General features: G+C 51.8%; 1 protein-coding gene across 1 annotated transcript in view; it reads left to right on the top strand.

The window, feature by feature from the left end:
- The first annotated feature begins 14,135 nt into the window (after positions 1-14,135).
- The window catches only part of DPYSL2 (dihydropyrimidinase like 2), an 89,085-nt gene continuing 80,104 nt past the window's right edge, over positions 14,136-23,116 (top strand). The window contains exon 1 of the mRNA XM_071579030.1: positions 14,136-14,737. Coding sequence (XP_071435131.1) covers positions 14,387-14,737 — 351 coding nt within the window. The 5' untranslated portion in view covers positions 14,136-14,386. The remainder of the gene's footprint in view (positions 14,738-23,116) is intronic.

Raw genomic sequence — 23,116 nt, 5'->3', positions numbered from 1 at the left:
GTGGGTGTCAGGCACCCCCCTGGTGGGTGTCAGGCACAGCAGAGTCATGGTGGGTGCCAGGCACAGCCCTGGTGGGTGTCAGGCACAGCCTGGTGGGTGTCAGGCACAGCAGAGCCATGGTGGGTGCCAGGCACAGCCCTGGGGGTGTCAGGCACAGCCCTGGGGTGTGTCAGGCACAGACAGCCCTGGTGGGTGTCAGGCACAGCCCTGGTGGGTGCCCTGCTGTGTGCCCGGGCTCTGCTGCCCTCTCAAGTGCAGCCTTCCCTTCTGCTGCCATTGCTATAGTAACTTTGTGCCTCCTGACTCTGCTGTGAATGGCAGTGGCAGAGGCTCTGCGGCTCCAGCTGATGTCCTGCTGCTCCAAACATCCTCCTTTCCCTGTTAACCCCTGAGTGAACGGGGCTTTTTAGCCTGGGCTTCCTTTGTGAGCCTGAGCTGCCTCCCTTTTGTCTCTGAGCTCTCAGCAACGAGCCATTTGTGCCCTGCACACACAGAGGGGACCCTGAGAGCTCCTCCTGCTGTGCCCAGTGCTGGCCCCTCAGTTTGGGAAGGACATTGAGGGGCTGCAGCAATTCCAGAGAAGAGCAACGAGGCTGGAGAAGGGCCTGGAGCCCCAGCCCTGTGGGGAGAGGCTGAGGGAGCTGGGGATGATCAGCCTGGAGAAGAGGAGGCTCAGGAGGGACCTCAGAACTCCCCACAACTCCCTGACAGGAGGTTGGACCCAGGGGGGGTTGGGCTCTTCTCCCACACAACCAGCAATGGCACAAGAGGGCACGGCCTTAAGCTGTGCCAGGGCAGGTTTGGGCTGGATATCAGGACTGAGACACTGCTGAGACATCTCAGTGTTGCTGGATTTTAATGTTAGGCTGAGAAGAACCTTCAAGCAGAAACACCCTGGGCAGGTTTTTGTGCTGCTCAGGTCCTTCCTTTTGCTGGCCCAGTTTGCCACCCTCAGCAGGGCACAGTGCCCAGCAGGAGAGCTCCGAGGAGCCTTCACTGGGCACTCCCCCATGGCCCAAAAATCATTTGTCATCTCTGCAAATCTGCTCTCATTACATTTCAAACAGCCAGGGCAGACAAAGGCAGCATTCTTGGCCTTGCTGTGCACAGGGGAAATGAGGCAGAGAAATTCAAATTCCCCCCAAAGCAAAGCTCAGCAGCAGCAGCAGCCTCTGGCATGGGGAGACTGGTCCAGGCTCCTGTTGGTGGGCACTGAGATCCTCTGTCTGAGCATCCTCCTGTCTGAGCATCCTGCCTGAGCATCCTCCTGCTTGACCATCCTCCTGCCTGAGCATTCTGCTGCCTGATCATCCTCCTCCCTGATCATCCTCCTGCCTGATCATCTTCCTTCCTGATCATCCTCCTGCCTCACCATCCTCCTGCCTCACCATCCTCCTGCCTCACCATCCTCCTGCCTGAGCATTCTGCTGCCTGAGCATCCTCCTCCTTGGCCATCCTCCTGCCTGATCATCCTCCTTCCTGATCATCCTCCTGCCTCACCATCCTCCTGCCTGAGCATCCTCCAGCCTCACCATCCTCCTCCCTCACCATCCTCCTCCCTCACCATCCTCCTGCCTGAGCATTCTGCTGCCTGAGCATCCTCCTCCTTGGCCATCCTCCTGCCTGATCATCCTCCTTCCTGATCATCCTCCTGCCTCACCATCCTCCTGCCTGAGCATCCTCCAGCCTCACCATCCTCCTCCCTCACCATCCTCCTCCCTCACCATCCTCCTGCCTCACCATCCTCCAGCCTCACCATCCTCCTCCCTCACCATCCTCCTCCCTCACCATCCTCCTCCCTCACCATCCTCCTCCCTCACCATCCTCCTGCCTCACCATCCTCCTGCCTCACCATCCTCCTGCCTCACCATCCTCCTCCCTCACTATCCTCCTGCCTGAGCATTCTGCTGCCTGAGCATCCTCCTCCTTGGCCATCCTCCTGCCTGATCATCCTCCTGCCTGATCATCCTCCTTCCTGATCATCCTCCTGCCTCACCATCCTCCTGCCTGAGCATCCTCCAGCCTCACCATCCTCCTCCCTCACCATCCTTCTGCCTCACCATCCTCCTGCCTAAGCATCCTCCTCCCTCACCATCCTCCTGCCTCACCATCCTCCTGCCTGTTCATCCTCTGCCTGATCATCCTCTGCCTGATCATCCTCCTGCCTGATCATCCTGCCCACCACTGCTCTGCCCTCACAGTTCTCAGCCCTTATTTATGGGCAGGAATAACAGCAGGAGGAAGGAAAGGGACTCAAAGCAGTCCCAGCCCTCTCTGTGCTGCAGAGCCCATTAAGGTTGGGCCACTGCAGTTGCTGCTGACATGAACTGATGTCCTCATGTTGCACTTATTAAATAAATCTAATCTTATTAAACTGCATTACAAGCTTTTATTTCATAAATCTGGGTGCCTCCCAGAGCAGCCAGAGAGTTAACTCCTGCCTGGGCTCTGCCTTCCCTCCCTGTGGCCCTGCAGAAGGTGCTCCTGGCACAGCCAACACCCTGCAATGCCACTGCAGCTCAGGGCACCTGGCAGGGGGCACAGGGCAGGTGGGAACAGCTACTTGAACACCCCACAAACTCAGTGCTGGGGTTTCAAAAGTTGCATTCCCTCCAATGTGTGCATTAGACACAGAGGGGTTGGTTTGAAATCACCTGTTCCAGTTGAGCAGGTGGGCCCAGTTTGTCCCAGTGTGGGGGTGCCCAAAGCTGGGCATTCCAAACCCTCTGGGCCAGTGCCCAGCAACTGTTCCCAAGGGCCCATTGGCAGCAGCTGCCCAGGGCACAGCTGAGCCCTCAGGCTGGGAGCTGGCTGGGAAAGAAGCCTGGCAGAGGAGCTGGGAGAACTGCCCTGCAGGGACTCCTTGGCACCTCCACACCCACCTGAGGGCTCAGCTCTGCTCAGGGGCCAGCAACGAGTCCAAAATCCCCCCTGAGTGCCAGAGTCAGATCCCCCAGGGTGGAACTCCCTGCCCTGGGGGAGGCACTGGGGGCTCCCACCCAAACCTGAGGGGAGACAATCTTGGCCTTTGGCCACCTCTGGCACCACTCCTGGCATCCAGAGGAGGAGCAGACCCTGAACAGGAGGAGCCCCCCACTCTCCACCAGACTCTGCCATCATCTGCACCAACAGCTTTGTCCCCTCCTTTGCCTTTGGCCTCGGGGGAACCACGTGGGGCTCAGCACAGGGGCCACCAAACCCCCCTGTGTTTGTGCCCCAGGGGGCTGGGTTAGACTGCTGGGCTTGGGGGTTAAACCCAATTGCTCTTTGTGCCATTGCATTGATTGGAATATTGGTATTAACTTGTAACTCTGATTTAGAATCTCTTTGGTGTTGGGTTCGTTTCTCCTGCAGGTTTCCCTTGAAACCAACACACTTTATCAGTGGACTCAGGACATTTTCTCTCTGCTCAGGTTGAGTCAATCAGTCATTGTGTGCACACAAACATGGCCAGCAGAGCTGGTTTTCAATGCCTACCTGTTCAGACAGGTGCCCTGGGTTTAAAATAGGCTCTAAAGCCAACACCAGGCATGAGGTGAAGCTGCTTAATGCAGCTTAGGGCTAAGATGCTTTTGTGCTATGAACTGGCAGAGGTTTGAGCTGATAAACACCCACCAGCAGAAGCAGCACCTCCTGTACTCACCTGGGAATTCCCTGCAGCTTCCCTGGGTGTGCCTTCCCTCTCCTGCCATTCCCTGCAGCATCCCTGGCTGTGCCCTCCCTCCTTGGCATTCCCTACAGCACCCCTGGGTGTGCCCTCCCTCCCTCCTTTGGCATTCCCTGCAGCACCCCTGGCTGTGCCCTCCCTCCCTTGGCATTCCCTGCAGCATCCCTGGCTGTGCCCTCCCTCCCTTGGCATTCCCTGCAGCACCCCTGGATGTGCCCTCCCTCCCTTGGCATTCCCTGCAGCATCCCTGGCTGTGCCCTCCCTCCCTCCTTTGGCATTCCCTGCAGCACCCCTGGCTGTGCCCTCCCTCCCTTGGCATTCCCTGCAGCACCCCTGGATGTGCCCTCCCTCCTTTGGCATTCCCTGCAGCACCCCTGGCTGTGCCCTCCCTCCCTTGGCATTCCCTGCAGCACCCCTGGATGTGCCCTCCCTCCTTTGGCATTCCCTGCAGCATCCCTGGCTGTGCCCTCCCTCCCTTGGCACCTGTGGGTCTCTGATCGTCTGCAGTGAAATCTCTGATGAGGGATGGGGCAGAATTTCTGTGTGTGTGATGATGGTTCTCTCCCAGTTCCAATCTCAGTGTTCATTCAACCTCTGCCTCTGGAGGGAGGCACTGTGGGGCATGTCCAAGAGATTATTACTATTATTATTATTATTATTATTATTATTATTATTATTATTATTGTTGTTGTTGTTGTTGTTGTTGTTGTCATTATTGTTGTTATTGTTATTATTGTTATTGTTATTATTATTGTTATTGATGTTACTCTTCTTCATTGATGTTACTCTTCTTTCTTCTTCTTCTTCTTCTTCTTTTCTTCTTCTTGTTCTTCTTCTTCTTCTTTTCTTCTTCTTGTTCTTCTTCTTCTTGTTCTTCTTCTTCTTCTTCTTGTTATTATTATTATTATTATTGTTGTTGTTGTTATTATTATTGTTATAATTATTGAGCATTTCCCTGTCCAGAACTGGAGAGGCAGTTCCACTTCAGGGGAAGTTCTGTAAGAATTTCCAGCAGGGAGCAGGGACAGGAAGGGAAGGTGAGGCTGGATTTCATCTTTGATCCACATTGGCAAATTAATCCAAATAATATTTGTTTCTCAGGAGTCTGGGCTGTTCTCCTGTTGAGGTTACTGCTAATTCCTATTTTAGTGCTCTTGTGTCCTGTCTCAAAGGAACCCAGAGAGCTGCAACACTCACCCACAGGCCATGCTGTGCTTTATAACCCTTGCTATTATTTTTGTCATCATTATTTAGGAACTAACAGTGCTCAGAGGGCGTGTGGGGCCACGTGGATCACAGCTCTGGAGTCCTTGCAGTGGGGAGATCTTATCTGGGCAGATGGAGAGCAGTGAAGAGATCACAGTGACAGGATCTAAACTGATATTCTCTCATTTTTGGCCAGAGCTCCCTGGCTTGGAAGGTCTGTTCTCAAACTGTGTTGTAATAATAAAGATTTTTGTTATCACTTTGGGTCCTTTGGGGGAAATGCTGGCCAAATTTGAGATAATTCCAGGGCACAAATCAAGAGGGGTTTCCCATCAAGCCCCGGGTCCACATGGATAGTGCTGAGCCAGGAGCTGCCAGACTGAGAGAGGAGTTCAGAGGAAATGTTAATATTTAATGATGCCCTTTTGTGGTTGGATGGCTGAGTTCTCTTAATGGCACTGTCTGGAAGAAACAGCTCCTCAGCCCTCAGCTGAAATCCATCTTTTCTGGGGCTTCCAAATGTCACTTAGAGACCTGATGGAAATCAGGAGTTTTGCTGGAAGTTTTGTCTTAAATCCCAAACAGCTCAGAGTGATTCCTGTTGCTTCTGCCCATGATTATCACCCTCGGAATAGCTGAGAAAAAATCTGATTTCAGGGCAGGCTGGTGCCTTTCACGGGAGAGATTTGGATGGCAGAAGGCTCTGAGCTCCCTCTGGAAGTCCACAGGAGTTTGTGCCTCATTTCCATTTGTGCCTCTGGAAAATCCTCTTGGAGCTGACTAAATATTTGTACTCCAGGCTGTGGGCACGGTGGCACAATGTGGCTTTCAAACCATCTGTTTTCATGGACTAAAAGCCATTGGCACCAAACCTGGATTGGCAGAAATTCGCCAGGGCCAGTTTACATTAGCTGAGGTTGCTGAGGACAAAACCATAAAGGAAAAGTGAGGCAGAGGATAAATAGGAATTAAAGGGAGCATGGAAATAAATGAGCTTTGTTGCAGCATTTGAATGGACTTTGCTCATTTATCAAAGGACTTTCTTCTGGCCTTTAATGTTTCTGAAATAATGTGTCTCGTCTTCGAGTGCCCAACGCCAAGAGAAGCTGTCAGTCCCTCCAGCAATTATCATATCCCAGAGGGAATTTGCTTAATGATTGCTCTGTAGACAGCTTGGCTTTCAGTTTTTGTGCTCTGCCAGAACAATTCCAGCCCAGCGAAGCATTGGAGGGTTTGGGTTGATTCTTAATGTGCAAAGAATATTCTGGAAATTCTGGAGTTATTTATTGCCATCTCTTGATACTGAGCCTGCACCTTGGGAAATTAAAATTACAGGGAGCAGAAGTAGGTAAAGGAACACCCAGAGAGGGGAAGGTGGTGGTCAGGCAGGGAAATTCAGACCATTGCATGGTCAACAACAGGACAAGGGGGCACGATGGGCTCAAGTTCTGCCAGGGGAAATTTAAGGTGGATATCAGGAAAAAATTCTTTGCAGAGAGAGTGCTCAGGGATTGGAATGGGCTGCCCAGAGAGGGGGTGGATTCCCCATCCCTGGAGGGTTTGAACCTGAGCTTGGCCGTGGCACTGAGTGCCATGATCTGGTAAAGGGACTGGAGTTGGACCAAGGGTTGGACTTGATGATCTTGCAGGGCTTTTCCAACCCAATCCATTCTGTGATTCTGTGGATGTGGCACTGAGTGAGAATCCACCATGTCTTGATCCAACCCCACTGTGATCATCAGCCCAGGGCACTCCGTGGGGTTGGATCAAAGGTTGGACTTGATGATCTGGGAGGGCTTTTCCAACCCAATCCATTCTATGATTCTATGTGTGACAAGTTGGTATTTTTAAGGTGAGAGTAACTCTGTGAGTGGTGCTGGAGGGCAGAGCTCAGCACAGGCTGGGCCAGGCCCCTGCTCTGAGCACCCCTGAAATGGGGGGTTGTTTTGTAGCCAAGCTTTGTTCAGCTTCTTTTTGAAAATCACAGAATGGTTTGTGTTGAGAGGTCAAATCCATCCAGTCCCACCCCTCAGCCATGGGCAGGGACACCTTCCCCTCTCCCAGGTGTCTCCAACCTGGCCTTGGACACTGTCCCAGTTGAGCAGGTGGGCCCAGTTTGTCCCAGTGTGGGTGTGCCCAAAGCTGGGCATTCCAAACCCTCTGGGCCATTGCCCAGCAACTGTTCCCAAGGGCCCATTGGCAGCAGCTGCCCAGGGCACAGCTGAGCCCTCAGGCTGGGAGCTGGCTGGGAAAGAAGCCTGGCAGAGGAGCTGGGAGAACTGCCCTGCAGGGACTCCTTGGCACCTCCACACCCACCTGAGGGCTCAGCTCTGCTCAGGGGCCACCGAGTCCAAAATCCCCCCTGAGTGCCAGAGTCAGATCCCCCAGGGTGGAACTCCCTGCCCTGGGGGAGGCAATGGGGGCTCCCACCCCAACCTGAGGGGAGACAATCTTGCCCTTTGGGCACCTCTGGCACCACTCCTGGCATCCAGAGCAGGAGCAGACCCTGCACAGGAGGAGCCCCCCACTCTCCACCTGACTCTGCCATCATCTGCACCAACAGCTTTGTCCCCTCCTTTGCCTTTGGCCTCGGGGGAACCACGTGGGGCTCAGCACAGGGGCCACCAAACCCCCCTGTGTTTGTGCCCCAGGGGGCTGGGTTAGACTGCTGGGCTTGGGGGTTAAACCCAATTGCTCTTTGGGCCACTGCATTGATTGCAATATTGGTATTAAGTTGTAACTCTGACTTGGAATCTCTTTTGTGATGAGTTTGTTTCTCCTGCAGGTTCACCTTTAAACCAGCACAGGCACTTTCAGGGCTGGGACAGCCACAGCTTCTCTGGGCAACCTGTGCCAGGGCCTGCCCACCCTCCCAGGGAAGAATTTCTGCCCAAAATCCACCCTGCCCCTCTGGCAGTGGGAAGCCTTTCCCCTCTCCTGGCCCTACCTGCTCTTGTCCAAGGTGAGTTGGGATGTTTTGTCTGGGTGGGACAGATCAGAAACCAGCAGAGCCATTGATGTTCCACAGGGCAGTGCCAATTCCTGTGCTCCTGAGTTTCTCCAGGCAGGGCACAGGTGCCGGGGCACTTTGGCACAGGGAGAGCATCACTGTGTAAGTGGAGCCCCAATTTCCCCCTTGTCTGATGAGGAGCCAACCCCACTCCACATCTCTGTGCTCACTCTCCCTTCAGAGCAGCATCAAGTCCTTTTTGCAGAGGGATCCTGTGAAATCCTTGTGCCCTTTGTGCCATCCTTCCCTCCTTGGCTTTGCTGAGGCAAATGCCCAGGCAGGGATTGCCTTTTTCCAGGGAGTGCTGAGGGCAGGGAGTGCTTCTGGCACTGAGGACTTTTGTGCAGTGACATGAAAGACTCTTCAATTAGGGCAGTTCTGCCACTCTGCAGTTTCAGGCAGGCTGTGCAGACTCTCTATTCATCACTTTACCTTTTTGTGGTGCTCTTACTGCTGGGAGTCACTTCCCAGAGGTGTCCAGAGTAGGAAGATGTTAAAAAAAAATCATTATGTGATTTTTTTCTCCCCTTTGTTCATTTTATTCTACAGTGTGTGGATAATATCAACTAATTTTCATGTATGGCTAAATAATTTATCTGCAAATAAATGTCCAAGTTATTCTACCCTGCATGTCACTATAACTGATATTGCAAGGACTAATTAATACTCATTACAGGCTCAGAATACAAAGCTGCTGCCTGGAGACCAAATGCTGCCAGTGGGGCTCCAACTGCCCTGACTCATTTCTCAGGTGGTGTGTTGGTCCTTTGTAGGACCAAGAATTAGCTGTTTTCTGAGGAATTTGCATCATGATCCCGAGTTTATGAAATTCAGATGAGGGTCAGTCTCATTTCCAAAGCACTTTGTGTGGTTCTCAAGGAAAATAGACACCCCCTGGGAATGTTAAACACAGGGATTATCAAATCCCAGGGATTTTTCAGCACAATTTGGTTATTTCTATGCTTAGAGCTTGGGCATATCCAGTTGCTGGTTTAATATATTGCCACTGTAAATTCAAACTGAAAGATAACTTATTTTATGATAACAAAGTCAATGGGAATCAGTTGGATCTGACTGGGAATTCTGGAATCTCCAACAAGATCAGTGAGTCAGATATTGCAGAGCTCGATGGGACTCACAGGGACACAAAGTTTCTCTGCCTAGTCCCAAACTCGGAGGGATTTGGGAGCTCTGAGTTCTCAGTGCACTGACTGGTGCAGCTTTGCTCAGGATTACACCCTTTGTGGAGGAAATTATAGAGCTGTGGAGTCTTGTAGACATTTGGAAACGTTGCAGTTCAAGGGTAACAGAAGGAGTAAAATTCACTCCACCTCCATTTCTCAAGGGCTGATACTTGAGTTTCACAGGTGGAAATAAAAACTTTAAAAATTACTTTATTTTTTTTTCAGTTTGCATGAAAGAACCACAAAGACAGAGAGACTATTATGGCACTAATATTTTTTTAATTATTCTTTTTTTTCAGTGTACATGAAAGAACCACAAAGACAGAGAGAATATTATGGCACTAATATTTTTTTAATTATTCTTTTTTTTCAGTGTACATGAAAGAACCACAAAGACAGAGAGAATATTATGGCACTAATACTTTTTAAATTATTTTTTTTCATTGTCCATGAAAGGATCACAGAGTATTATACAGACACCCTGTGAAATATCCAAAAAGGAGAATATCTTTTGCAGTTCAGTGATTCTTTTGGGCTGCTTGAATTTCCTTATGGGTGTCAGATCACCTTTGCTTTGGTACACGAGGCCAGGCAGAGACTGCACAGATCAGCCTGTGCTGAGATGCCTCTGACAGACTCCCCGTGAGCACAACTGGAAACACAAACCCCAAATCGTGTCAGACACTGCTCGGTGTGTCCTCAAGAGTCTGTGGAAAGGCAAAACACTTGGACAGGGATGTTCAGAGCATGATTTTGTCCACGTTTTGAGGGGTTATTGTAAAAGAGTCACATCTGTCTGCCAGGAAACTTCAGCTTTTGGAGTGACCCCTCTGAGGTGGGAGGTGTTTGGAGGGTCAGTCCTTCCTGCAGGGTTTGTTCTGCTCTGGGTCCCCTCAGAGATCATTCCCTCCTGTCCGTGGCCATCTGAGCATCTCCAGAGACGTGCCAAGAGCTGGATGGGGATCCTTTCATGCCAGCCCTGGAAGCACTGCCTGCATTTCAGGGAAGGGCAGAAGGGAAGGGCAGGAGGGCTCTGCAGAGGGATCTGGAGAGACTCGAGGGATGGGCTGATTGCAATGGGATGGAGTTCACCAAGGCCAAGTGCAGGTCCTGCCCTTTGGCCACCCCAAGCCCTGCAGCGCTCCAGGCTGGGCACAGAGTGGCTGGAGAGCAGCCAGGCAGAGGGACCTGGGGGGACTGAGGGACAGGAAGCTCAACAGGAGCCACCAGTGTGCCCAGGTGGCCAAGAAGGCCAAGGGGATCCTGGCCTGGATCCAAACTAGCGTGGCCAGCAGGCCCAGGGCAGTGACCCTTCCCCTGGACTCTGCCTTGGGGAGGCCACACCTTGAGTGTTGTGTTCAGTTCTGGGCCCCTCAGTTGAGGCAAGAGATTGAGGGGCTGGAGCGGGGCCAGAGAAGAGCAACGAGGCTGGAGAAGGGACTGGATGTGGCACTGAGTGTCCTCTGAAACACCTCCAGGGACAGAGAATCCACCATGTCTTGATCCAACCCCACTGTGATCACCAGCCCAGGGCACAGAGTGCCAGAGTGATCCCAGTGGGGTTGGATCAAGGGTTGGATTTGATGATCTCAGAGGTCTCTTCCAACCCAAGTGAGAAGAGCAACAAGGCTGGAGAAGGGACTGGAGCACAAGTGCTGTGGGGAGAGGCTGAGGGAGCTGGGGGTGTTCAGCCTGGAGAAGAGGAGGCTCAGAGGTGACCTCAGCACTGTCTGGAACTCCCTGAAGGGAAGTTGTGGCCAGCTGGGGGTTGGTCTCTTCTCCCAGGCACTCAGTAATAGGACAAGGGGGCACGATGGGCTCAAGCTCTGCCAGGGGAAATTGAAGTTGGAGAGCAGAAAGAAATTCTTTGCAGAGAGAGTGCTCAGGGATTGGAATGGGCTGCCCAGAGAGGGGGTGGATTCCCCATCCCTGGAGGGTTTGAACCTGAGCTTGGCCGTGGCACTGAGTGCCATGATCTGGTAAAGGGACTGGAGTTGGACCAAGGGTTGGACTTGATGATCTGGGAGGGCTTTTCCAACCCAATCCATTCTATGATTCTATGATTCTATGATTCTATGTGGCACAATCCCTGCCAGGTTTGCTGTGCCAGAGCCCCTCTCAGCACCACCACAGCTCCTCCTCAGCACTGCGGGGCAATTAATGTTGATAACCCCCCAGAACAGCACTTGGGTGTACCTGCAGAGCATCTGTTGGCCCCAAGCCCCAGGCAGCACCTGAGCTCAGCGTGGCTGCAGATCCAGGGGGCTGGTCCCGGGAGGGGAAGGAGGTGGGGCCGATCCCCTGGAGAGCTTCGGGTTCCTCCCTCCTTCATTAGTTCCCAGAGCACATCCCGGTCCTCCTTCAGGGCCAAGCTGCGGGCTCGGCCCTTCCCTTTTAGTCTGGACTCTTTTATCACTGCTCGGTGCATTTATTACAGGGTTTCTCTTTAGCTGTGACCTTGGCTTTGGTGCTTCTCCAAGCCTTGGTACAAAGCCCTGGGTTTGGGTGTGGTTTGAAGGAAGACAAGGCCCTGAGATTGCTTTTTAAATATATTTATTGCTTTTAAAATATATTTATTTATATATTTATATTTATAAAATATTTCTATTTTATATTTTAAAATACATTTATTTAAAATATATTTATTTCTATATTTATATTTTTAAAATATTTATATTTTATTTTTTAAAATATATTTAAGATATATTTATGTATATATATTTTAAAAACATTTCTATTCCATATTTTTGAATATATTTTAAATATATTTATTTTTAGAATATATTTATTTCTATACTCATATTTTCAATATAATATTTATATCTAATATTTTTAAAATATTTTTATTTTATATTTTTAAAGTCTTTATATTTTATATTTTAGATATATTTTAAATATATTTATTTCTATATATTTAAAAAATATTTATATTTTATATCCTTAAATATATTTTAAATATAGTTATTTTTTAAAATATATTTATTTATTTATATATTTATATATTTAAATATTTATCTTTTCTATTTTTAAATATATTTAAAATATATTTATTTTCAAAGTTTGTTTGTTTGTTTGTTTGTGAGTATTTATTTGTCTATGTGTGCATTTATTTATTTATTTATTTGTGTGTATTTATTTATCTATGTGTGTATGTATGTATGTATGTATTTATTTATTTATTTATTTATTTGATGCTTTTAGTGGCTTTGGGTTATTTTTGGATCTTGCAAAGGTGTTCGGTGGCCATTTGGACACAGATGCGTCTCAATTAACAATTAATGTATTCGTGTGCGAAGATGCAGATCAATGAATAATGCAGAGCAATAACCGCCTTGGCCGTGGGGCTTCGCCTGCACGAATATTCCATATGGATTAGGCTGCAGGCGCAGCTCGCCCGTCAATAGCGGGTGCCAGGTGGGGCCGGGCACGCCGAGCCCCCCGTGTGCTGCCCCTCTGCCCCCGGGGTGGGGATGGCTCTGGTGCTCCAGCCCGAGGGTGCCTCAGGGCACGGGGGGCTCTGCCCAAACAGCCCCTGCCTGGGGAGTGCCCAGCCCTGCCCAGCCCGGAGCGGCTCCTCTGGGGACAAACTCCCAAGGAGGGTGCCAGGCAGGAGGAGCGGGCGGCGGGTTTGGAGTTGGTGCTGAAGGGACAGCGCCGGTGGCGGGGCCGGGCTCCGCCGGGGGGCTCCGATTCCTCTCGCCCCCCATCTCATCTCTGCTTCTTCCCTCATCCCCCCTTTGGCCCCCATTTCCTCTCTCCATCCATCTCCCCTTTGTCCCCCATCTCCCTTCGGCTCCATCTTCCCTCTGCCCTATCTCCCTTCGCCCCCCATCTCCCCCCATCTCTCCTCTCTACCCCTCTCCCCCGATATCCCCATTGTCTCCCATCCCCTCTCCATCCCCCTGTCCCCTCTCCATCCCCCATGTCCCCTCTCCATCCCCCTGTCCCCTCTCCACCCCCCATGTCCCCTCTCCATCCCCATGTCCCCTCTCCATCCCCATGTCCCCTCTCCATCCCCCTGTCCCCTCTCCATCCCCATGTCCCCTCTCCATCCCCATGTCCCTTCTCCATCCCCCATGTCCCCTCTCCATCCCCCTGTCCCCTCTCCATCTCCATGTCCCTTCTCCATCCCCCTGTCCCCTCTCCATCCCCATGTCCCCTCTCCATCCCCCTGTCCCCTCTCCATCCCCCTGTCCCCTCTCCATCCCCCATGTCCCTCTCCATGCCCCGTGTCCCTCTCCATCCCCCTGTCCCCTCTCCCAGTGCAGGGTCACTGCCACCGCTGCCAGGGGCACACGGGGCTGCTCTGTGCGCTCCTGCAGGAGAGTGCCCTGGGCCGGAGCCGCCCTGAGTGGGTGCCCCGATCCCCGCGGGGGCACTCGGGGGGCACTCCTAGCACTGCAGAGGCTCCATTCACTCGCCAGGTCCCTCATTTGCGCTCCCGGAGGTAGGCGCCGGCTGCCGGCTCGTTCCCACACCCCTCTGCCATCTGTCCCTCTGTGCCATCCCGTCTGCAGTGCCATCCATCAGCCCTTTTCCCCCCGGGATGGTCCGCACGGGCGATGCCCATGGGCTGAGTCAGCCCCGCAGCCGCTGCCCCGCCGCTCCCGCCGCTCCCGCCCTCCGGCGCCGGGAAAAGGGAGGAACAATGGGATTGCCGAGCACTGCGGGCTGGGGCGGTGGGAGGAGGCAGGAGGGAGAGCCCCTCTCTGCCCTGCCCTGCCCTGCCCTGCCCTGCCCTGCCCTGCCCTGCCCTGCCCTGCCTTGCCCGGGGGGACGGAGCGGGCGCCGCTGCCCACCCTGGACCGGGAGCCGCACGCCGGGGAAGGGGAGGGGGAGAGGGTGGGTGCGATGGGCGCTGTTGCTCCAACCTGATCGAGTCCATTTGCCAATTCACCGCTCGCATCACTTCCGGAGCAGTCCCCAGTTTCTGCTGCAGAGTGAGCATTTTTCTATTATTTTTTTATTTTTTTTTCCCCCCTCTCTCTCTCTCTCTGTATCTCCTTTTCCCTCCCTCCCCATCTGGATGCTGGGAACTTGAAACCTCCTCCCTCGACTGCAGCAGGATCTGCCCCATCCTTTGCTCAACTTTGCGCTGCCTCCGAGAGCGCCGGGCTGGCGGTGCCCATGGGGGCAGGGGCCGTGCGGGGCACAGCCCTCCGCAGCTGAGGCTGCCGTGGCTTTAGGACCCAGAGCCAGCGCTCGCCTTTGCTCCCACCCCTCCTCTCCCCTCGTGTGTGCTCGTGTGTGCGTGTGAAGGACCCTCCTGGTCACCGCTGTTGTTGTCTCCCCTCACTCAGCAGGGAGCCCACCCGAGCCATGGCCGAGAGGAAGCAGAACGGGCGGCAGGGCGAGGAAGAAGAGGTGCCAGCCTTCTTCAAAAACCTGGGCTCGGGCAGCCCCAAGCCCCGGCAGAAATTCTGTGGCATGTTCTGCCCGGTGGAAGGTTCCCTGGAGAACAAGACCATCGACTTCGACTCTCTCTCGGTGGGCCGAGGATGCAACAAAGTGGTGGCAAAGCAGAAGGATGTTGCCCACCTGGGTCCGGATGCCCCGGCCGTGTATTCCCGGCAGAGCGGGAAGGGAGGGGAACCATCTGTTGATTTCGGGAGAAAGGTGGAGATCAGGAGTGCCACGGGGAAGGAGGCGCTGCAGAACCTGAACGACAAGGTGGGTGCCCATAAATCTGTGTGTGTGTGTGAGGTGAACTCGAGCACACCACGGGCTGCAGAGGGCATGGATCCTTCCATACCCAGTTTTATGCCACGGGGCAGGCTGTGTCGGGCATGGATCCTTTCAAACTCAGCTTTTATGCCACAGGGCAGGCTGTGTTGGGCATGGATACTTCTATACCCAGTTTTATGCCACCTGCAGCCCCGGGGCAGGCTGTGTGGGGCATGGATCCTTCCATACCCAGTTTTATGCCATGGGGCAGGCTGTGTGGGGCATGGATCCTTCCATACCCAGTTTTATGCCATGGGGCAGGCTGTGTGGGGCATGGATCCTTCCATACCCAGTTTTATGCCATGGGGCAGGCTGTGTGGGGCATGGATCCTTCCATACCCAGTTTTATGCCACCTGCAGCCCCGGGGCAGGCTGTGTGGGGCATGGATCCTTCCGTACCCAGTTTTATGCCTCCTGCAGCCCCGGGCATTCTGTGTGTTCCTCTGGAAGCAGCACCCCCGGCAGAGCCCTCTGCCCAGCCCTGCAGAGCTGCCCATGTGCTCCCTGCAGGTGCCCGCGTGTGCGCAGGGAGGGCAGAGAGAGGGAGGGAGGAGGGCAGAGGGAGGGAGGAAGGAGCCCCCGTGCCCACCAACACCCTTCCTTTCCCTCCCCGCCCTCCTGGCTGGGCACAGCCAGCCACTTCCCTGGTTTTTAGGCGATTCCTCCGGGAAATGCCCCACCCAGGCAGCGAATGCAGCGAACGGACGATTGTTTAGCGATAGAGCATCCCTGAGCCTGCAGCTCCCCGCTGAAATCCCTGCAGGATCCTTCCCGGGAAAACTCCTGCCCTCCTGCAGGGGTGCCCCTGGCAGCTGGATTTACACCGATTTTAGGCAGGGCCTCTGGCTACAGTGGCAATTTTTGCCTCTGGGACTTTCACAGGGATGTGGCGTTCTCCTAAAAACCCGCGGAACTCCTCCCAGGTTTTTAAGACTCGTGAAGGGATTTTCTCCCTCTCTGCATGTGGCAGGGTGTAATAAAGCCCATCCTCTTCCTGACTCAAACCCCACTGGGCCCAGAGGTCTGGCTGCCCAGGCCCACTTGGTTTCCTCAGTAAATAGATTCAAACGAGCTTTATTGAGGGCTGAGCCATGCAATGCTCAGTGCACTCCTCTGACAATGCTGCCTCCTCTGCAGAGGCTGCAAGAGCAGCAATGAATGAAAGAGGCACCACCAGCAAACTGAGGCACTCCTGGCTCTGGGCAGCAGCTTCTCCAGGGGGTTTAGAGCAGCCCTTTCTGCTGGAATCTGTTTCTAGGATGTGCCTCCTGCTTTTTAACATGGGTCTGGATTGCATATCCAGGGCAGAAATCTGCCTGGAATTCAGAATATGGGTTTGTTCTCTGCTTTTAGAAACATGAAGCATCACTAGAAGGTATAAAAACATAAAATGGGGGCTCACCCTGCCCAAACCAGACCCTGCTGCAGAAAGCCAAGGGCTCCATCCAGCCCCAGTTACACACCTGAGCTGCTCTTGTGGCCCAGCTTTGCTCAAGTCCTGCCTAAGTCAGGAGGGGCACGTGCTCCTCGCTGCTCCAAGCCCAGTCCTCCAATCCCAGACCAAAGTTTGTCACCCCAAATGCCTGAGGTTTGCTTTGACCATGTTGGGGTGCCTGCTAATGGAGTGGCTTTCCATGATTAATTAGTCTTGTTGGACTAATCAAGGTGCATCTCAAGAATAAAGGGGGTTTCCATTTTGGGGAGTCAAAGGTTCTGCAATTCAAGACACTTCGAGAACTGATTTTGGACAATTTGATGTCCTGCAGGACACATGTACAAACAGGAGGGATATTAATTCTGAAAAAGTCCATTATTTTCTCATTAAGTGGTACCAGGATAATAAAAACTTTAAGTGCAACATTGTGAAAAATCAGAACCCACACAGAACATCAACAACATTTTTTAAAGTGTGTTTTTTGGTAATATATTTAAGGATTATTGTATAAATGTTACCTGAGGGTATCAAATAAGGGGATGGTACAAAACATGTGAGTTGTTTCTCATCAGTGCAGTCTTTGGGGAGGATGGCACTTCATTGCAGGAATGTTTTGGCTCTGCTTTGCCACCTGATGCACCCAGAGCTTGAGTTCCCAGCAGGTAAAATTGGCTTTGTGGGTTTAAAAGAGTCTCATCCTCTCTGGCACTTATAGAGGGATCTCGTGTAATCTCCACTGAAATAATTAACAAAGCAAGATGGACAGGCTGGTTCTCATTTTTTCCTGGGGTCTTAACTGTCAAGAGGATAAAAAAGGGAGTGTAATTATTCCACATTAAATAGCAATATATTGTCCTGCAGGCCAAGAGAAGGGGTGTCCTGAGCAGGCCATTCTGGGGGCATTGTGTGGGCATTGTGTGGGCATTGTGTGGGCATTCTGGGGGCATTCTGTGGGCATTGTGTGGGCATTGTGTGGGCATTGTGTGGGCATTGTGTGGGTATTCTGGGGGCATTCTGGGGCATTGTGTGGGCATTGTGTGGGCATTGTGTGGGCATTGTGTGGGCATTGTGTGGGCATTCTGGGGGCATTGTGTGGGCATTCTGGGGCATTGTGTGGGCATTGTGTGGGCATTGTGTGGGCATTGTGTGGGCATTCTGGGGGCATTGTGTGGGCATTGTGTGGGCATTGTGTGGGCATTCTGAGGGCATTCTGGGGCATTCTGGGGCATTCTGGGGGCATTGTGTGGGCATTGTGTGGGTATTCTGGGGGCATTGTGTGGGCATTCTGGGGGCATTGTGTGGGCATTCTGAGGGCATTCTGGGGGCATTGTGTGGGCATTGTGTGGGCATTCTGGGGGCATTCTGGGGGCATTGTGTGGGCATTGTGTGGGCATTCTGGGGGCATTGTGGGGGCATTGTGTGGGCATTCTGGGGGCATTGTGTGGGCATTGTGTGGGCATTGTGTGGGCATTGTGTGGGCATTCTGGGGCATTCTGGGGGCATTGTGTGGGCATTCTGAGGGCATTCTGGGGCATTCTGGGGGCATTGTGGGGGCATTGTGTGGGCATTCTGAGGGCATTGTGTGGGCATTCTGGGGGCATTGTGTGGGCATTGTGTGGGCATTCTGGGGCATTCTGGGGGCATTGTGTGGGTATTCTGGGGGCATTCTGGGGCATTCTGGGGCATTCTGGGGGCATTGTGTGGGCATTGTGTGGGCATTCTGGGGCATTCTGGGGGCATTGTGTGGGTATTCTGGGGGCATTCTGGGGCATTCTGGGGGCATTCTGGGGGCATTGTGTGGGCATTGTGTGGGCATTCTGGGGGCATTGTGTGGGCATTCTGGGGGGCATTGTGTGGGCATTGTGTGGGCATTCTGGGGCATTCTGGGGGCATTCTGGGGCATTCTGGGGGATTCTGGGGGCATTGTGTGGGCATTCTGGGGGCATTCTGGGGGCATTGTGTGGGCATTGTGTGGGCATTCTGGGGCATTCTGGGGGCATTCTGGGGCATTCTGGGGGATTCTGGGGGCATTGTGTGGGCATTCTGGGGGCATTGTGTGGGCATTCTGAGGCATTCTGGGGGCATTGTGTGGGCATTGTGTGGGCATTGTGTGGGCATTGTGTGGGCATTCTGGGGGCATTGTGTGGGCATTGTGTGGGCATTGTGTGGGCATTCTGGGGGGCATTGTGTGGGCATTCTGGGGGGCATTGTGTGGGCATTCTGGGGGCATTCTGGGGGCAGTTTGGGGGCATTATCAAGTGCTGCCTCCTCATTCAGGGCTAAGACCCTCTCTGGAGGCACCAGGAGGGCTCAGGCTCAGCTGAAGCAGCTCAGGCTCTGCAGACAGAGAGACCCATTCAACAGGTCCTGCAGCTGAAAGGAGAACCCACTCTGCTGCTTCCACCCACTGTGCTTCTCCTTCCCACCTCAACTTTGGTCCTTCCCACCCAGACTTTGGGTTCTTCCCACCCAAACATTGGCTTCTCTCCTGTTCCCACTGCTGCTGGCAGGTTCTGGAGCCTCTGGCTCAGAGTCTGAGCCCTCCTTACAGCTCCAAGGGCTGACCTCAGCACTGAAACACATCAAGGATGTCACATCCAAACCTGGGAATCCTCGAAGGAAACAACAAACACTTGGCCTTGGTTCTCCTGGCCTGGCTCTCAGAGGTGAATCCATCTGAGGTTTGGGAACCCTTGGCCATTTCTTTCTTGGGCTGAGTCATTTCTCTGAGTGTTTCCCAGATCTCCCATGGGTGTGATTCCACATTTTGGGGACAGGGACAGTCTTCTAGGGACTGTCTTAAGTTCTGGAGCCTCTGGCTCAGAGTCTGAGCCCCCCTTAGAGCTCCAAGGCCTGACCTCAGCTCTGAAACACATCAAGGATGTCACATCCAAACCTGGGAATCCTCGAAGGAAGAAACAAACACTTGGCCTTGGTTCTCCTGGCCTGGCTCTCAGAGGTGAATCCATCTCAGGTTTGGGAACCCTTGGCCATTTCTTTCTTGAGCTGGGTCATTTCTCTGAGTGTTTCCCAGATTTCCCATGGATGTGATTCCACATTTTGGGGACAGGGACAGACTTTTAGGGACTGTCTTAAGTTCTGGAGCCTCTGGCTCAGAGTCTGAGCCCCCCTTAGAGCTCCAAGGCCTGACCTCAGCTCTGAAACACATCAAGGATGTCAAATCCAACCTTGGGATTCCTCAAAGGAAGCAACAAACTGACTCTCAGAGGTGAATCCATCTCAGGTTTGGGAACCCTTGGCCATTCCTTTCTTGAGCTGGGTCATTTCTCTGAGTGTTTCCCAGATTTCCCATGGGTGTGATTGTTATTCCTTCTGTCTTGCTCACCACATTTTGGGGACAGGGACAGTCCTTTAGGGAGTGTCTAAAGGACTTTTAGGGACACTCCCTATAAGACTGTCTGTAGAGAGAAACAAGGTTTGGTTGCAAGAGGGATCACAGGCCTGGGGCTTTAATCTGGTTTTCCTCGAGAGCCTGAGGAGGTGCTGAGACACTTCAAGACAAACACAAACTCTGGGATCCCAAATTTCTTCCTTTGCCATCCTCAGGTGGTTCCCCCATGAATCTCTCCATCCTTTTTTGGATCCCTCACCAACAGTTCATGGACTTTTGGGGAGAGCAGAGCACTGTGTGTGAACTGCTGGTCTAAACCACCAAAGCCTCTTGTAATAAGTAACAATAATGAATAAACAGAGAGTAGGAAAATGTTTTTATTTTAGAGCTGACAAGAGAGGACTTGCTTGCAAAACACTGTCATGAAGCTTGGGACATGACTGGACTTTTTCCTGAAACCTCAAAGCTCTCAGGATCATAGTTGTTCATTCCTGGAGAGAAATAATGAATAACAGGATGTTGTTGAGAGCTCAAATAATCACAGACTCTGGAACATTAATGGAACTGTTGTGTAAAACAAAGGAGCTGTTCCAGACAGCTGGAAATGCAGTTCTGAGTTTAATTTGTTACAATGCCTGCAATTTCTCTAGCCTTGTTTCAACAATCATTGCTTGCAAAACAATCCTACAGGGGGATGACTTGCATGTCCCTCCAGTGGGTCAGGGCAGTTTGTCTGACCCCAAAACCAGCAGAGAGAAACAAACAGTGATGGGCACAAGTGCCAAAGTCCTCTCAGCTTCTTCTGTCCCTCTCAAAGCCATCAAGCTGCACAGCTGCTGTTCCACACACCCAGTGGGGGGGTTGTATCCAGAATTTACCATGGGGGGGGGTTGTATCCAGAATTTACCATGGGGGGGGTTTACATGGGGGGGTGGGTGGGGTTGTATCCAGAATTTACCATGGAGGGGTTTTACATCCAGAATTTACCAGGGGGGGGTTTGCATCCAGATTTTGCCATGGGGTGGTTTTACATCCAGAATTTACCAGGGGTGGGTTTGCATCAAGAATTTACCATGGAGTGGGTTTGTATCCAGAATTTCCCATGGGGTGGGTTTGTATCCAGAATTTACCATGGGGAGGTTTTATATCCAGAATATACCATGGGGAAGTTTTACATCCAGAATTCACCATGGGGTGGGTTTGTGTCCAGAATTCACCATGGGGTTGGTTTGTATCCAGAATTTACCATGGGGGGTGGTTTTATATCCAGAATTTCCCATGGGGTGGGTTTGTATCCAGAATTTACCATGGGGTGGGTTTGTATCCAGAATTTACCATGGGGGGTGGGTTTGTATCCAGAATTTACCGGGGGGGGGGGGGTTTACATCCAAAATTCACCATGGGGTGGGTTTGTGTCCAGAATTCACCATGGGGTTGGTTTGTATCCACTATTTCCCATGGGGTGGTTTTACATCCAGAATTTACCATGGGGTGGTTTTGTATCCAGAATTAGCCATGGGGTGGTTTTACAACCAGAATTTCCCATGGGGGGGTTTGTATCCAGAATTTCCCATGGGGTGGGTTTGTATCCAGAATTCACCATGGGGTTGGTTTGTATCCACTATTTCCCATGGGGTGGTTTTGTATCCAGAACTTCCCATGGGGTGGTTTTACATCCAGAATTTACCATGGGGTGAGTTTGCATCCAGAATTTACCATGGGGAAGTTTTATATCCAGAATTTACCATGGAGGGGTTTTACATCCAGAATTTACCAGGGGTGGTTTTACATCCAGATTTTGCCATGGGGTGGTTTTATATCCAAAATTTACCATGGGGTGGGTTTACATCCAGAATTCACCATGGGGTGGGTTTGTATCCAGAATTCACCATGGGGGGGTTTTACATCCAGAATTTACCATGGAGGGGTTTGCACCCAGAATTCACCATGGGGTGGGTTTATATCCAGAATTTCCCATGGGGTGGTTTTACATCCAGAATTTACCATGGGGGGCTTTTACATCCAGAATTTCCCATGGGGTGGGTTTGTATCCAGAATTTCCCATGGGGTGGTTTTGTATCCAGAATTTGCCATGGGGGGGGGAAGGAATTGTGTCCAGAATTTACCATGGGGGGGGGGGGGGGTTACATCCAGAATTTACCATGGGGGGGGGTTTACATACAGAATTTCCCATGGGGGGGGGTTGTATCCAGAATTTCCCATGGGGTGGTTTTACATCCAGAATTTACCGGGGGGGGTGGTTACATCCAGAATTTACCAGGGGTGGGTTTGCATCAAGAATTTACCATGGAGTGGGTTTGTATCCAGAATTTACCATGGGGGGTTTTACATCCAGAATTAACGATGGGGTGGTTTTGTATCCAGAATTTATCATGGGATGGTTCTATAACCAGAATTTCCCATGGGGGGGTTTTACATCCAGAATTTCCCACGGAGTGGGTTTGTATCCAGAATTCACCATGGGGGGGGTTTACATCCAGAATTTACCATGGGGGAGGAAGGAATTGTGTCCAGAATTTCCCATGGGGTGGTTTTACATCCAGAATTCACCATGGGTGGGTTTGCACCCAGAATTCACCATGGGGTGGGTTTGTGTCCAGAATTTACCATGGGGGGTTTTACATCCAGAATTTACCATGGGAGGGTTTTACATCCAGAATTTCCCATGGTGTTGGTTTGTATCCAGAATTTCCCATGGGGTGGTTTTACATCCAGAATTTACCATGGGGTGAGTTTGCATCCAGAATTTACCATGGGGAAGTTTTATATCCAGAATTTACCATGGAGGGGGTTTACATCCAGAATTTACCAGGGGTGGTTTTACATCCAGATTTTGCCATGGGGTGGTTTTATATCCAAAGTTTACCATGGGGTGGGTTTGCATCCAGAATTTACCATGGAGTGGGTTTGTATCCAGAATTCACCATGGGGTGGGTTTACATCCAGAATTTCCCATGGGGGGGTTGTATCCAGAATTCACCATGGAGGGGGGGGTTTACATCCAGAATTTGCCATGGATGGGGGTGGGGGTGGGGGTGGGGGTGTTGTGTTTGTATCCAGACTTTACCATGGGGGGGTTTTACATCCATAATTTACCAAGGGGGGGGTTACATCCAGAATTAACCATGGGGTGGTTTTGTATCCAGAATTTATCATGGGATGGTTTTACATCCAGAATTTCCCATGGGGGGGTGGTTACATCCAGACTTTACCATGGGGGTGGTTTTACATCCAGAATTTACCATGGAGTAGTTTTACATCCAGAATTTCCCGGGGGGGGGGGGGGGGTTTACATCCAGAATTTACCATGGGGAGGTTTTACATCCAGAATTTCCCATGGGGTGGGTTTGTATCCAGAATTTACCATGGGGTGGGTTTGTATCCAGAATTTACCATGGGAGGGTTTTACATCCAGAATTTGCCATGGGGGGCTTTTACATCCAGAATTTACCATGGGGGGGGGAAGGAATTGTGTCCAGAATTTGCCATGGGGTGGTTTTACATCCAGAATTTACCA

This window comes from Pithys albifrons, chromosome 29, assembly GCF_047495875.1.
Source record: "Pithys albifrons albifrons isolate INPA30051 chromosome 29, PitAlb_v1, whole genome shotgun sequence".
In the NCBI taxonomy this organism is placed as follows: Eukaryota; Metazoa; Chordata; class Aves; order Passeriformes; family Thamnophilidae; genus Pithys; species Pithys albifrons.
This window is presented reverse-complemented; position numbering and strand designations above follow the sequence as displayed.